Below are 16,543 nucleotides of genomic sequence, written 5' to 3'. Positions count from 1 at the left end.
ACACGAGATTGTGTAAGGGATGCATGTTATTGTCTATAATGTTCAACAGTTTCTGTATCATCCTTCTCCCCGTCACCACCTCCAGGGGCTCCACAGCAGTCCCCAGCACAGAGCCAGCCCTCCTAATCAGCTTGTTACGCTTTTTAGAGTCACAAGCCCTGATGCTGCTGCCCCAACAGACGGCTGCAAAGAAAATGGCACTTGCCACAACAGTCTGATAAAACATGGATAACATTTTGCTACACACATTAAAAGACCTAAGCTTCCTCAAGAAGTAGAGTCTGCTCTAACCCTTCTTGTAGACAGCCTCTGTGAGGTGCTTCCAGTCCAGTTTATTGTTCATGTGCACCCCCAAGTATTTATAGCACTCCACCACCTGCACCTCATCTCCAAGGATAGAGATGGTGCTTAGCTCAGGCCTGTCCCTCCTAAAGTCCACCACCATTTCCTTGGTCTTTGTTACATTTAACATGTCTCCAGTCATGCAGACATCTTCTCCGCTTCACTGATACTGATTAATTTTCTGTACAAACCATATTTTATTTGTAAAACATTTTGAATCCCTTTTGGTGTGTGTCTTTGTCAATCCAAAACTATACTCATTGCCTGGCTCTGTTATCTTGAGGTAAAATATCCTGTTGGTTCTCCAAGGTACAGCAGCTATCTGTCAAAGTCAAAAGTAAAAGTAGTATGGATAAGTTTGCACCAAAACTGATTTCAAAGAATTAAAAATAATACAACTATTACTAAGCACAATGTTTGTTTAGTTCTCTAGAGCTGTACCAAAACTGATGACAGTATCAGAAATGTCCAATGACTTGTTCTTTTTCTCCAAAACAAAAGCCTGCATAGAAAATATTGCTGCCACTAGCAACTCCTGTTTTTGACCAATTAGAAGAACACCTTTTAGTCACATATTCATGTTACAGTAGAGCAGTGCTAGCAATGTGTAATGTGCCCATGCACTTACTCCATGCCACAAAATGTTTGATAATCAATCAAATGATTTTCATTGGTTGGTTTGAAAAATGTGGACAACACCCATATAGATTTGCAGACGAAAAGCCAGTGACGTGCCATGACGACAGGTATGGTCAAACTTGCAAATAATCCCAAGTTGTAAATACGTCCAAAAGAAAATCAGTGTTTTCAGTCAGTATTTTTAATTAAACCTTCATTGGAAAAAAAAAAAAAGATGGATGAGTACTCTGTGTCTGCCAATACTCAAGTCTAGGTGTATGAATGAGTATGTGGAAAGAAAAATGATACTGCAACATCTGTTGTTCCCTGCAGACCACTGAGTGTTATGTTAATGTGGCTGGAGTGGCTAGCTACACACAAAAGGCATCTGTTTTGCCAAGAAGAAAAAAAAGAATGAACTTCTACAAATGGAAGTAGTTTAACTTCGGGGGTACAGGGGGGGGATGTGGATCCCAGCTGTAAGACATTTTGTGCAATTTAACAACAAATACACCTCTGTTACCTCTTTAGTCGCTCTATAATCTTTTTCAATTTCCAATGACTGCATTGGTGCACTAAGTCAAGACTGTGTTATTCATTAATAGTGTTCATCATCATTCAGCATACCTTTTCTGAAAGTTATGTGTAAAACCTTTTGACCATGAAATGTCATTGTCCTCCGTGGAGAATGTTTCTATCTGAAGGACAGACATCAAACAGCAGCTGTATCCAGGTTGCCTGTTGTATTTGTAACTTCAGACTACATGTCATGTGAGGTGAAGGGACGAGGAGTTGTGAGTAGAGGGGGGGATGGTAAACGTCATAGGAGAGACCGTCTGTTTCCATCAGAAGGTCTGCTGTGTGTCCGCTGTCATTGGTAGGCATTTCTGTGCTTTTAGCAGGAAAGGACACAGGATCTGTGTCAGGATCTTTGCTGCTTACACACACACACACACACGCTTACACACACACACACACACACACACACACACACACACACACACACACACACACACATCAGCTAAAAATCTCCTTTAAGAACACAAGCAAATTCATTGCAGAGCTAGCTTTGAGCAGTGACATACTCCTAACAACAAAAAGCTGTTGTAACATCTGGTTAGTATTTGCTGTCCCTGGATGCCTCTGCACGTTGCTCAGAGTTTTTTTTATATGATTCCAAAAATTCCTCCTGAAAGAACGGAGTCAGAGAAAGAACTTTAAGAAGCACACCACCAGTGGGGAAGCAATTTCTGCTGCTGTAACACTTTCAGTTTGATGTTAACTTTCAATACATGTTTTATAAAGAATTTGTATAAGGAACTATCCTTTGGTTCACTATAGTTCATGCTGTAATCATCACATCCTCTTTCATATCCTCCCTTCACTCCTTTCTGCTCTGTGGGAGATAATAAAAGACGTCAATACATGATCTGTGAATATGCTGATAATAAGCTGTGGTATCGACTGCGAAATGGGGCTTCACAGACACACACACACACACACACACACACTTGCACACACACATACCATACAGCAGAAGTGCTAAAGACCACTTTTAAAGCAGGCTGTGTACATTAATTCATTTTTACGTCTATTATCTGCACCATTGATGCAAACACTTGAAACATAATGTATCATGTGTCTTCTCTGTTTTTTTATTTAAGCATTTAACATTTACTTTCTGGTTTTGAAAAAGCTTTTCGCTGCAGTAGAAGTCAATGGTTTGTGATATTTTCACTTGTCCACTTCAGTTTAGCCCATTACATTGCTAATATAGAAATGAATGAGTCCATACATAAAGCAGTTACAGTCACTTTTTTACAGCTGCAAGGACTAAAAAAAATAACTTGACATCACTTTTGATTTAGTGTGCAGAAACACTACGGTTACACTTTGTAGTGAAAGGATAAATTGCAGTAAAACTTAAAGACACAGTTGAGGGGATGATTTTAAGAACTCTTTAGTGCTTCACCTGCTGTTCGTCTGACCCTCTGGCTCATCTCTTTTCCTTCAGATCCAGCCCTATGATAAGATTGCGGCCAGAGGTCTGCCGGACAACGTCGCTGACTGCCTCAACAAACTAGTGGTGGTGAAGCTGAACGGAGGCCTGGGGACCAGCATGGGATGTAAGGGCCCCAAGAGCCTGATCAGCGTCCGCAACGAGAACACCTTCTTGGACCTCACTGTGCAGCAGATAGAGGTACAGAAAGCCTATGAATGCCTCACTTCAAGGCCTTGAAAGAACATAAGACAAACAATATCACCCAACCTTGAAGGGTTGTTGTTCAGCAGCTTCTGAGAGATTCTAGTGTGTAAAAAAGTTTGGCGGGGGAAAGCCAACTAAGCAAACTGTTTCTAAGTATTTCTATTGTCAGAAAATGGGTTTTTGTTAATAGTTACATGTTGTCCTTTAATATGCCAACCTTATAGCTGCTCACCAGAATGAAAGGGGAAAAAAAGAGTTAAGGATTTTTAAAAGAATCATTGTGGATTTCTTTCTGGGTATTGTCCATGGCACAGTCAAACCCATGGCTGACAGCGCTGTAAACCTGCCCTCTTCAGTGCAGGCTGATATAAATCACATGGATACAACAACAATTCTCTGATGCTTCAACTTCAGTTTGCCCCACCATGAGCTTGAAAACCTCGTCTTCTTCTGCTTAGCAGTGTGAACACCAGCCCTCTAGTCTGGGCACTAACTGTTCCCTTGTCACCATTGTGCAATTAGCTTAACCTGTCTATCAGGAACCTCCATAAATCAAACAACTACAAGACATCAGAGAGAGTGAATGACATCAGTAAATCTGTTAACCTTACAATTATAGTGTACAAAAAACAGTTAAATCAATCTATAAACATGTGCTTTTTTAAAATCAATGGGACAGGTTTCCAGAAACATTTACATGGACGTTGTTATTGTGTGCCTGTTGAAGGATGAGTGAAGGATGACTTGTACCTTCTACTATTGTACACATGCGCTTCTATTTTAACATCAGCTTCATTCTTTTAAGAACAATAGTTCATTTTTCTTTTCTTGGGTGGTTTATCAACAATAAGGAATCGCAGCTTAATATCACCATACAATACGAGACATGTGGAATGACGGTAAAATACTGTATTGATGAACAATGTAGAGAAATGACTCAGAAATATATAAAATGTCATTGTATTGACGAATAGATAGAGGTGTGACAGATTTGCCTGCTGCTGTACAGGAAGGCTTCACAGTGTGTACGCTTCGTGGTCCCTCACATTGCACTGCGAACAGCACTTCTTTAAGAAACACATTCCTACTGTGGTTGAGTTTTGGCAGCAGGATTGAAAGTCATATTTTGATCTTCACAGAGCAGAGGTGTGGAGTTCACAGCAAGGAAAAAAGAGAACTGAAGGAAGGAAAAAAATGTCTGTAATTTGAGAATGGGTGGGACAGGGGAGCAGGAAGTGATTTACCATATGATGCAATACAAACCTCTGCTGTGCTGTTTTGCTCTGATGTAGTGATGTTTGAATATTGTCTGTGTCTCATTCTGCTTTTGAATTGAGTTCTGGTAATCTCAAAATGGGAAGTTAGACTTTTTTAGACTATTTATCGCAGCAGGATATAAAAGACTGAAACTATTTATTTTTCAGAGGATTTAGGGAGTGAAACAAAACCACCACTGCCTTTTTGTCAGCATCATTTGAAAACATGTTAAAGCTGCATGCAAAATGATTCCTCCAGGATCAAGCTTCTTTATACTTTATGTATCCGAGGGGCAGGGGGAAAGACATTAGTTGTTGTTATTTGTTTATTTGTTTTTTAGGGGTCTGAAGGTCTTTTGAGAGGAGTTCAGTCAGTGTGATGTATATGTAGTGTGCCTGTGGTGAGTTGTAGTGAAAAAGGATCTGTTGCAGGTCTGCAGGTCGGCTGGCAAGGAAACAGAGGAGGCTGTGTGCAGGAGGAGAGGAGTGGGTCTGAACATGTGTGTGTAGATTTTTGTGCCTGATCATACATCAAGATCAGGCACAATGAATGTGTTCATTCACCTTGGTTCATTCATGTTCTGAAGTTTAAAAATAATGGCAGTTTTTGAAAAGTTTTTGGGATACATTTCAGAGAGTAAATGAACAGAGTAAAGTTTTAGGGCAGCTTCAGTATAGCGAAATCTACCTTGAGATGATGATGATGATGCCAGAGGATGGTGTGTACAGGGTTGTGTAATTGAGGTTACATGGGGGGGATGTGTGGTTACCTAGTGTTTGCGTTTCATAACATCCCCGTGGGACGCTCCTCTCCTGCCGACACACTGCTCTCTGTGTCCGAGACGCTGCTCCACATTTTTCTGCTCGGGTCTGGTCAGATTACTTACTGACTGAATTGGCCTATTTAAAAGTGAGAAAATGGATCCTATAGACACACCTGCACAGCCACACACACTCACATATCCATAACCCTTTAGCTGCCGGACTGCCTCCATGCACATTTATTTGGAACACTTCTGTTTCAGAGAGCTGTACATTTTGTATTTGAGCTGAAGTGTAAGATTGAAAAGGCGCCCCCTGGCTGCTGAAGATTGAACTGCTTTCTCCCTGAAACCTGTTCATGAGGTGGCAGTTTTTAGCCTTGGATGCAAGACCTTGAACAGGGTGTCTTAAAGGTACAGGGCAGTTTTAAGATCAACTTCTTAAATAATGAGGGGAGAACTTTTCCAGATATCCCGACCTTTGGGGGTAGCCAAAAACATAGAAAAGCTTGTAATATTGAAGCACTCTTTTCTTTCAATACGTCTATACATTTTCAGATGAGCTTGCTTTTTAAACTTACTCATAGTGATGATCTACTGGCTGTTTGAGGTTATTTTAAAATTCATTCTTTAGAACTAGAGATTCAGTCAATGTGTGTTGATCATCTGATTCAATTAGATTAATCAGCAGAAGTTTAGATCACATTTTTTTATTATTCTTTCATAAAAAAAGAACAAAAACTCACTGGGTGTTGTTAACATGTGATTTCCATTTGCAGTATTAAACAAAATATATATATTGGTTTTCAAATTGGTTCAAAATGACAAGATATCTGAATAAGTCAGATTGATTTTAATTTTGATTTTCACCCAATAAAAAAAATATTCCAGAGAATTTACAGGTTTATTACGAACAATTAAAATAGCGTGCTTTTGCTGCTGTCCTTCTGTATTGAACTTTGAGTCATTTTAGGTATTTGAAAAAAATTGGGGGTTGAGCATTTCTCCTTCATCTAGCTAATCCATGGTGTCCATGGTAACTGAAGAATATAATAATATAATTAAGCTTGATTTGCTGCATAAAAATAGGCTGAAACATCAGACTATTAAAACCCTTTTGTAGACTTGTTTAACTGACAGTTTGATCCCTGGCTTGTTGCGCTTTAAATCTCTCTCTCTCTCTCTCTCTCTCTGTCTCTCTCTCTCTCTCTCTCTCTCTGTCTCCTAATTCTTTCTCCAGACATCCACTACCTCTGACAAATACAGGGGAAGAAGTTACCCCTGAAGTTTTATCGTTAGCTCTTCATTATTGAGTGATGAACAGCCTTTATGGGTCCATCACGTATATATCGGTTATGCTGTCTTTGTTTTCTGATCTGTGATGAAATTAAAAGTTGTGTCATCATGTTGAAGAAAGTGCTCTGTCTCCATAGTTCACTTAGTAGTGCGGTTTCTGCAGCACATGAGACAGAGATGGTCGACACTACAGTTTATAATCAAATAACATGCTCGTGACGTCCATCTTTGTAATTTATTTAAGAAAGGTTTGGGCTTACGTTAATCTTAACGACACTTACGTGTGTTTATGATGTGTGTTTGAGGTTGACAAGTGAAAGATGTGTTTACAGAGCTCTTCAACATCCTGAAGTGTTATTAGTTTTCCACACAAAGGTGTGCGCATGCAGGATAAACACCGTCACATAGCTGAACAGCTTGTTGAAGCATTCTAAATGAGAAGTGAAGGCCAGCTAACATCCATCCTGCTTTATTCAAGGCAAAATGTTTTCTCAGAGGAGTTTTTTAGGGTCTCATAATCTCTCGATTTTTGTCACTGGCTTGAAATTCCACCCTTTTGCTTCTTACCCCCGTCGTCTTCCTGATTTATGTTTGATTTCTCACCCCTCTTTTCTATTAACTTTAACCTTCTCTTATCTTGGTTTAAAAAACAACTTCCATTGCTCCCGGGGCACTACTTTCCTGCTTTGTATTCAGTCTAATCACATGATCAAGTAACAGAGATAAAGTCAGGAAACTGTCTCTTGTGTTGTTCTTCTTAGTACTCATTTTGTGGTTAAATGATCGAGGAATTCAAATATATATTTTGTTAACTCTTAAGCGTCAAAAAATATCCCCACTTTCATAAAACAAAGTAAAAAGCTGTCACTTGTATTTAAAGATAAATTCAACAATAAAAAGTTTGCTGCTATCAACATTCAACAATAATTCTTATTTCTATCAACTATGATTATCTTTATATATTAACACTACAGGTGGTATCAATTAAGCATAATAAAAATATAGAAACAAATGTAATAATCTGAATAAATAATGCTAAAGCTTTTTTTTTTTTTTTAATGTCCCTCAGCACCTGAACAAGACGTACAACACCGACGTGCCCCTGGTCCTCATGAACTCTTTCAACACAGATGAAGACACAAAGAAGATCCTGCAGAAGTACACACACCACCGTGTCAAGATCCACACCTTTAACCAGAGCAGGTAAGAAAACACACTGATGACACAAGGGTTTATTGGTAAATAAAAATCTATGGTTATGTATTATCTTTGACCCTGAATTTGTCCCCTCAACCGTTGACTCTGTATTTTGTTTTACCAACACTGTGTGTTATCTCGAGACGCTTTACTAATACATAAAACATGCGTATCAGTTTGAGCAGATCATTTCACTGCCACTCTGATGCCACAATTGATCCCAAGCAAGCAAATCTGAGTTGGCTGAAGTGAGAAAGCACCAAGATGTAATCAGGAGAATTCACCTTGATGGAGTGGGAGGGGGTGGTGACGATAATATCTTGTGACCAGTGCACGGAGCATAGACTGTATGCATGTGACCGCTACGATCTCCGTGCACATAATTTTATGTCTGCATTTCGTTTTCTATTCACCAGTGCGTTCTTCTTCACTCTTTAGTTGATATTGTGATTCTTTTGAACTACTTGCAGCATTGATGTAAAGGCAGTGTTCTCATTATAGTGTCGCACAGCGGACTCTGTTGCTTCATCCGCCTACTACCTATCTTTTTTTTCCTCAGTCCTCCTGAAATTATCTAGATATTTTCAGGAGTGCATATCTGAAAACAGCGTTAGAGGAGGAATTACAAAGAGAAAAAACTCACTGCTTAGGTCTGTGTAAGACTCAAATTTGACTTTTAAACTTTTGACATAATGATGTAAGAACGGTTCCTTCTGAGGCAGAACGTTTTGTTTTTCCTTTTCTTGGATCAAATGTTTCACAGATTTGGGGTCAGAGATGACACCAAACCTTTGAAGTCTGCGACTGCACATCATATCCACTTATCTGAAACATCTTCACAGAACCGTTGGCTGGAATTAAACCTCAATTAAAAAGGCTTGGACTGTGCGGCTCCTCTCACCTGACCAGCTCATTTGCGCTCTGAAGTATCCTCAAACTGCCAAAACCTGAGCCGGCGCCCGCCCCTATCTCGTCCTTATTACGGGCTTGGTAACTCAGCCTGACGCAGATCCTTCTTTGAAACCCTTTGATCAGTTTTAATGCAGAAAGCCTTGATGGCTCTTTGGCTTGTTGCCTCATTTGCCTTCTTGGAAAAACTTAAAAATTATACCTCCTGACGTGGTTGTTTGAAGTCCTGTAGTGATAAGAGAAGAAGAAATTTACATGGCACCTGGCAGGCTATTTGCCTGCAAAGTTTCCCTGGCTTTACCTTTGATGCCTGTTTTCCCTCTGTGCTGATTATTCACTTAATATCATGAGAGTGAGATTCACAGCTCTGCAGTGGGTGACTAATATGAGTCAGTGTGTTATTTTACTCACGTAGAATTATATACTTCTATATATATGCTTAAGCTGATTTGTTTTCATATTAAATAATAAGATTACATGTAAATTTGTGTTTTGCTTCAGACGCCCTGCTCTAATTAGAAATCATTTTAATTAAAATATTGATCTGGTTTCAAAGCATAAATAACCTTATCATTGGTACCAAATACCAGATGGAGAAAGCTAGCAACTTGCTGATGAATATTTCAATAGCTTAAGAGTCTGATATTTACTTGGGGAGTTGGAGGAGATTGTAGCGGCCGCAGCGTCAGAATCGCATTGCTGCACACCTTTAAGTTGAATCGTGACTCCATTCATGACTTCCTCTGTCATCCAAGCCCACGATCATCTCATGATATGGTGGAGGGCATCCACAGTTCCCTGCGCGGTCTGAGTCTGTCTTCTTGGATGGGCATTTGTGGAGTCCAAGTCGCCAGTGAAGAGGAAGAATCTGGAGAAGAACGGCAGTGTTACATTGGCATAGAGCGCGTTGTTAAATCTGTGCTGTAGCCTTTTTGTGTGCCTGAGCCAAAATTAAATCATGTCAAATCCGCTGCATGATAAAAACCAGTGCTACATGAAGAATAGATATTGGACAAAGGTCAAAATCGGCCCCTTTGCTCAAAAACCCCAATATTAACTCTTATCTTTTATCAATGTAAAGATGGTGGTCTTAAGTTCTCTGGAAATTCAAAAAGTCTTTTGAGTGTAATCAGAAAATGAATTATGTTATTAAGTTATCATCTAGCAGAAATTCTGTTAACATAATGGCTGATCATTTTCCTCCTCTGTCCAGGTACCCTCGCGTCAACAAAGAGTCCCTTCTCCCTGTGTCCACCACCTTGAGCATGAACGGGCAGAGCGCTGAAGGCTGGTATCCTCCAGGGCACGGCGACATCTACGCCAGCTTCTACAACTCGGGCCTGTTGGACCAGCTGATCGCGCAGGGCAAAGAGTACATCTTTGTGTCCAACATCGACAACCTGGGAGCCACCGTGGACCTCCACATCCTGCACCACCTGGTCAGCCAGCCCAATGGCAAGCGCTGCGAGTTCATCATGGAGGTGACTGATAAGACACGGGCAGACGTCAAGGTAGGATCTGTTGAAAACACGTTTTAGTTTGTGATGTTTTATGTTTACAAGATTTGAGATACGTGTGTTTGGTTTATAGAACAGTGTTTTGTTGCAGACAGAAGACATCTTTACATAAACGCAATCAAAACAAATAACAGTATAGTGGTGAAGCATTTACCATACGTTGTAAACAAAGAGATTCAAACTGAGAACAATTGGAGATTATACTTAATTTAACATTGCTATGGTTGTAAAAAATGACACATTTATGATCCCTTATTTTGTTCATTATGCAGTTGAGTGTAGTTTTTCTTGCAGTAGTTAATGAATAACCCCCCCTTTGGAAATCATTATTTCTCAAATACAATTGTAATATATTGTGCTAAGTTGTAAAGTCAATCACTCACACACACTGAATGAGTTTTAAAATCGCTGACTCGTTGATTTTCAGGGTGGCACGCTGATCCAGTATGACGGAAAACTGCGTCTGCTGGAGATCGCACAGGTCCCCAAGTCCCATGTGGACGAATTCAAATCAGTGTCAAAGTTTAAGATCTTCAACACCAACAACCTGTGGCTCTCGCTGCCTGCGATCAAGAGGCTGCAGGAGCAGAAAGCAATGGATCTGGAGATCATAGTCAACCCCAAGGTGAGTAGAGGGGCAACAGTGAAGGGAAAATGATGAAAACAGTATGAACACCCATGAGGCATAGAGGAAGTAGCTGGCTTTACATACAGTTAGCTTTTGTTCAGTGAAATACAGAAGAAAAAACATGTCGACATACCCAACTTAATTATTCAGATGTTGGATTAGTTGCAGAAGAGACTTTTGAAACAGTAACTTCTAAGGATTTGCATCTGTCCCATATGGTGGAAACACTCACTGCAACATTACAAAGATTTTGCTGACTAAGCCTGATTAAAACAGCTTTCATCAAACGGCCTCCATCAGGACAACAAACAAATCTCTGTTATGTCAGCAGCAGAGTAAACCAAACCAAGATTGTTTTCCCTTCAATCATGTAGCAACATGATGTAAAGATATTGAGAGCTTCCTCTCAGGACTACTAGTTATTGTAGATTGGGCCAATCACCAACAGGATCAGCACGATGCAGCATGAGGCTCCAGGTCTTCTATGGACATGTTTATCCTTTACCAAAGGTCTTGGTCCTTTTTATAAAGCAGAGTAGACAACAGATCTGACTAGATGTTATTTTGGTTGTCTTCACTTGGGGGCACAACACACACACACACACACACACACACACACACACAAAGTGGAAGGGCAGGTCGCCAGCGTAATGAATTCCCTGCACAATCATCTTTGCTTTTCTTGGCCTTTAGTTGTAATTTTCCAGCCCCAGGTTACAGAATGCACCATGACATCGCAAGTGTTATGTCACTAGTGACGAGTTGTGTGTGGCTTTACATAAGTGTGTGTGGTCCCATTAGGGTACGAGTGTGTCACTAAACTTGGGAGAGTCAAAGGATGATTGTGAAACTGTGTGCACTTATGTTAAAAAGAGGCACTTAAGATAAAAGCCTCCAGGAAGTGTGGAATGTTAACTCTCTCTGATAGTTATACCTGTGACCTGGTATAATATGTTGTTATATCACTGTTGTCATGGGAATCCTTCCAGAGTCTAATTTTAGCTCACAGTGTTCAACTTCTCCGTTTTAGGAAAAAATTAGCGCTTCCTAAACTTGGGCATGAGGGTGAAGAAGCTCGGTGTGGCTGCTCTGAGACGGAGTAATGCTTAGTGCTAACATGCTGATGTTTAGCAGGTGAAACTGTTACCATGGTCATGGTCTTAATTTAGCCTTTTAGCATACCTACATTTACTGATTAGAATTAAACACAAACTCAGGATGAAGGAGGCTTCCTCAATGTGGGAGGTGTTTGTTTGTTCTTTTGTTTAACTTGGTCAAAATCAGAAGTTTCACCGGGTGATTGCACTAGAGGAAAGGTCCAAGTGTTTATCAGAGTAATTCTGACTTTTTCTATCGTTAAGAAAGTGAGGTATTTCAGTGAGGACTACAATAGCAAACCAACAGACAGACTTTCCAACCTTTAAGGTAAATTCTGTAGGTTTTCGTCAAACTGGTTCAAATATATGAGCACTGAAATGACATAAATATGAAATACTTTGTGCACTTCCCCACTTAGTTTTTTCCCTTGTTTTCTACATTGGTTTGTATGTAAATGTGCTTTGTATTAATGTCATATATAAGACAATGTTTTTTAAATTCTCCCTGAGATGAGATTGATATGAACCTGAGGTCATTTGATCTCATGCTGAGGTTCTATCTCCAGCCTCTCCTCCTGCTCTGGACTGTCGGGATAGTAACCTTTACCTGAAAGTGAACTACAAATAGCACATGAGCTGTATTGTACTGGCCTAGATGACATGTCTGTTCTGTTCTACAGTGTAACAGTGAAACTATAATCATTGCTTCCAGATAATGCCAGAATGTTTAATGGCTTCCAAAATGTAGAGGTTACATTTGTAAATTGTCCTGCTGTTTTCTTTTCAAAGAAAGGTTGTGTTGAATGAGGTGTGGGGTGTTTTTCCTCCTTGTGGCTCATTAATGTATCGAGAGATTCAGAGAAGGAAGACAGTAAAGAAACTTCCTCTTAATTTGAGACGTTACACTCAGTTCATATGCACTGTTTTCGCACAGTAACCAAAACGCCCCCGTTCCTCTCTTCTGTTGTTTGTCATCAGACGCTTGATGGCGGACTGAACGTTGTCCAGTTGGAGACGGCTGTCGGAGCTGCCATCAAATGCTTCGACAACGCCCTGGGCATCAACGTACCTCGAAGCCGCTTCCTGCCCGTCAAGACCACGTCAGACCTGCTGCTGGTCATGTCCAACCTGTACAGCCTGGACGCCGGCTCGCTCACAATGAGCCCCAAGAGAGAGTTCCCAACAACGCCGCACGTCAAACTGGGCAGCTCCTTCACAAATGTAACTATAACAGGCAGCTGTGGTTATATAGAAGAGAACGGGACACTCTTTACTGACAGGGACCTTTTTTTTTTTAAAACAACCTTGGCTCGGTAGAAAAATGAAAGAGCTGGTTCATCCAAATGACAAATAATAAATGCAATTTTCTCGTTTTCCTACAAGAATGTGTAAGTTGATAAAGGTGGATCTGGTGGAGAAGATTACCATTAGCACAAAGCATCAACAGGTTGTGTTTAAAACGTGTCTTTTTGGAAAAGCAATACCTTAAATTGATTTTTTTCAACTTCATTTTTCCTCCAGTCCCATGGATGAATCCTTTCTCAAGTTCATTTTCTAATTCAGTTTGGTAACTAACTAATATCTGTACTGTACGACAAATTACAGGTTACATTTCTGGTCCTCAAAATCACATATTTAAATGTGTTGTGGTATGTGTAGCACTGGATTAGATTTGAGCTAAATAAAACCTGAAAATCAGATAAAGTAGATATGAATGTTTTCCCCATGGATGAATAGGGATGAATTCATTCAAACAGATCCCTAAAGTTGTCACCCACCGACAGTAAAACGTTTATAAAAAACCTTTCTGTCCATGTGTGTTCAGGTTCAGGAGTATCTGACTCGCTTCGAGAGCATCCCTGACATGTTGGAGCTCGACCATCTGACTGTGTCTGGAGACGTCACCTTGGGGAAAAACGTTTCCGTCAAGGTAAATATGTTTTTTAAAGTTTGACATACTAATAGAAAAAAGTTAGTTACATTGTTTATCAGGACATCTTTCAGTGACGTGTGTTTTTACTCGGCCTTGGAAGAGGCTCGAAGTGTAACAAAGGTCAATAAATGAAATAATAAATACTTAATTAAGAGTAAAACCAGTGTACATGTTATTCGTTATTTCCAGCCTTAAATTGAACAAGGATGTAGAAAAGGATGAAACAGAAGCATTCTGTGTTAAATTGAACGGCCCTGCTGGCAGGTAGCTCTCATTGATTTATGGCTTTAATTAAATCCCAGTGTGAGAGTGTCGTCCTGTCGCCCTTTCTCTCTATTAGAAACATAAACAAACCTCATCGCTCTTCCTCCTCACAGGGAACTGTCATTATCATCGCCAACCACGGAGATCGGATTGATATTCCAGCCGGCTCCATGCTGGAAAACAAAATCGTATCCGGCAACCTCCGCATCATGGACCATTAACGCCTTGATAAAAACACCCTGCACACACACACACACACACACACACACACACACACACACACACAAACATCCTCATCATGTCGCCCATTTGGCTTTTTCCCTGTGATGTGACCCGTTTTTCATGTTTCCCCCTGACACCAACAGATTGTGAGACCAAGTGTTTTCCCCTGAAGGCTTTGTGATGTGTGAGTGCTTGTGCTCTTCCACTCTGCAGGGGATGGGTGTAGCTGGGATATACTGCCCTCTACAGGCTGTTAATTATATGATATCAACATTTAATAGTATTAATAAACTCATAGCTGTGACTTTAAACATTGACCTAAAACCATAACCAGATTTTATTTTATATTCCTATATAGTAACTGTAGTGATTTAGTTTCTTTGTCACAAAAATACAGGCTGCAAAAGTACTCACAAAATGCACAGGGACACAGGAAGAAGATTGTTCAACTTATTGGGAGACTAATGTGGCTACAGGTCAAAGAACAATCCAGATGATTTTATCCCCATCCTCATCTTCAGTGTGCTCTAATGGCATGTTTTTGCAATCACATACTGTAGTGTGCTTACTTAGAAAAGTAAAGGGATGGTTTGTGACGGAAGAGTTAAGAGCATTTGTTTCCTGCATAATAATCACACTATGAATTTATACCTGAGTCTGGAGCCTTTCTCAGCTCACTCTTCATAAGTCTCACACAGAGATAATATATAAAAGTAAGCCACCATTTTTAATGTTTATTCTTTGAAATGTTGGATAAAGTTGATGAGACGGCTTACTGGAGAGTTAGTGTGAGTAGTGGATGTAGACATACATTTGATCACATTTCTCTGATACAAATTCCACGTTGGGTCATAAATATGAGCGTCAGCTTCTCATAAAAGTTGTTATTGGATGTATTTTGATTAAAAAATATTAGAGAATAATAGAGAAGCTTAATGTTGCGATGTCAACAACAGTATTTCATGAATTCATGGAACCATTTAGACATCAAGGCTACAGTCAAGTTTGTGCTAAGAAATTAACTGTGAAAATTCTTCCAGAGCAACTTTTACTTCCACATAAAAAGGCGTAGAACGAACTTCCACTGGAAGTTATTTATGACTTCAGTATCCCAGGAGTTTGTGCCATAGAGGAGAAACTAAAACGCATACCTATGTTCTCCCTGAATCGCCTCTGTCTCCGCCTGATGACTTGAACCTCTCTGTGATATTTCTGTATGAAGACTGTAAGGATCCATATCCAGACAGGACCCCAATGCCATGAACTCACATGTAATGATTGATCTAATATCATTTTAGAGTGCAGACCTTTAGATGAATCAAAAAGGCCTTTTTGATGAAAACTATCAACCATGTTTTGTATTATTTTTGCTCACATCGTGACCTTAATGTTGTGTGAAACCTCATACCTCCATTACTGTGTCAAACCAGCTCTGTCTTCTCTGTCCATCCCGTCATTCAGGGTTATCCCTTCACACACTTCACTACAGATTCAGACGGTAGACATTTTTAAAACATGTACGCAAAGTTTAGATGTGAGAATACTTGAGATGGGTTCAATGTGTGGACCGAAGGCCTGAAAGCAATAAGTGTTGATCTGTGACGGTGATGAGGTCTCAGCCCAGCCCTCCTCTGCCTCCTCAGAGCAGAATAAAGTGCAATATGATATTACACGTGTCTTCCTTTGTTTGTACACCCACAATTTATCAACAATAAGCAGGAAGTCAGTCCTGTTTTATATTTGCAAAAGTGAAATATAGTTTGTTGTAACTCAATAATGCTGTCACTTGTGGATGAAAGTATTCTCTAAATAAAGGAATTAAATTATCAGCATGACCATCAGGACAAAGTTCAGCAAGCCTCTATTGGGTCATTTTCCCTCTGTGGTGGGAAGGAACCCACTGGTACAGTGAGTTTCAGTTGTAGCAGGGTGTTTTCTCCAAAACCGCCACAAGGGGCAATAATGAGCCCATTCCAAATTAACATTAAACTTCGACTAACAATAATAACAAACCAGTGTTTGAAATCTTGTTTTCTGGTTTTCTAGACAAAAATGTAACTATGTATTCATCCAGATGAAGATTAGTTAGTGGACATCTGATTAACTTCCCCACCTCCATTAGCAAAGCATTCATTTCACTGAGCTTTTCTGAACTTAGACCACTTGACCACTTCAGTAAGATACAGTAAAAACGTTTTTTTAATATATGTTGTTATCTAATCTGGTTTCTGACAGCTTTCCTTTGATGTATCACTGTCCTAAGGAAATCATTTTCTTGTCCTTCTACTGGGTTTATA

At 39.8% G+C, this 16,543-nt stretch overlaps 1 protein-coding gene across 2 annotated transcripts in view; it reads left to right on the top strand.

Annotated features, from left to right (window-relative positions):
- Positions 1 to 15,916, top strand: part of ugp2b (UDP-glucose pyrophosphorylase 2b) — a 30,981-nt gene extending 15,065 nt beyond the window's left edge. For both annotated transcript variants that reach the window (XM_061040276.1, XM_061040275.1), the window contains exons 4-10: positions 2,975 to 3,160; positions 7,549 to 7,682; positions 9,799 to 10,096; positions 10,530 to 10,727; positions 12,806 to 13,048; positions 13,653 to 13,757; positions 14,138 to 15,916. In XM_061040276.1, the coding sequence (XP_060896259.1) occupies positions 2,975 to 3,160; positions 7,549 to 7,682; positions 9,799 to 10,096; positions 10,530 to 10,727; positions 12,806 to 13,048; positions 13,653 to 13,757; positions 14,138 to 14,245 (1,272 nt within the window). In that variant the 3' untranslated portion in view covers positions 14,246 to 15,916. The remainder of the gene's footprint in view (positions 1 to 2,974; positions 3,161 to 7,548; positions 7,683 to 9,798; positions 10,097 to 10,529; positions 10,728 to 12,805; positions 13,049 to 13,652; positions 13,758 to 14,137) is intronic.
- Positions 15,917 to 16,543: the final 627 nt, after the last annotated feature.

Source organism: Labrus mixtus, chromosome 6, assembly GCF_963584025.1.
Source record: "Labrus mixtus chromosome 6, fLabMix1.1, whole genome shotgun sequence".
NCBI lineage: Eukaryota > Metazoa > Chordata > Actinopteri > Labriformes > Labridae > Labrus > Labrus mixtus.
The sequence above is the reverse complement of the archived record's forward strand: the minus strand, read 5'-3'. Positions and strand labels throughout refer to the sequence as shown.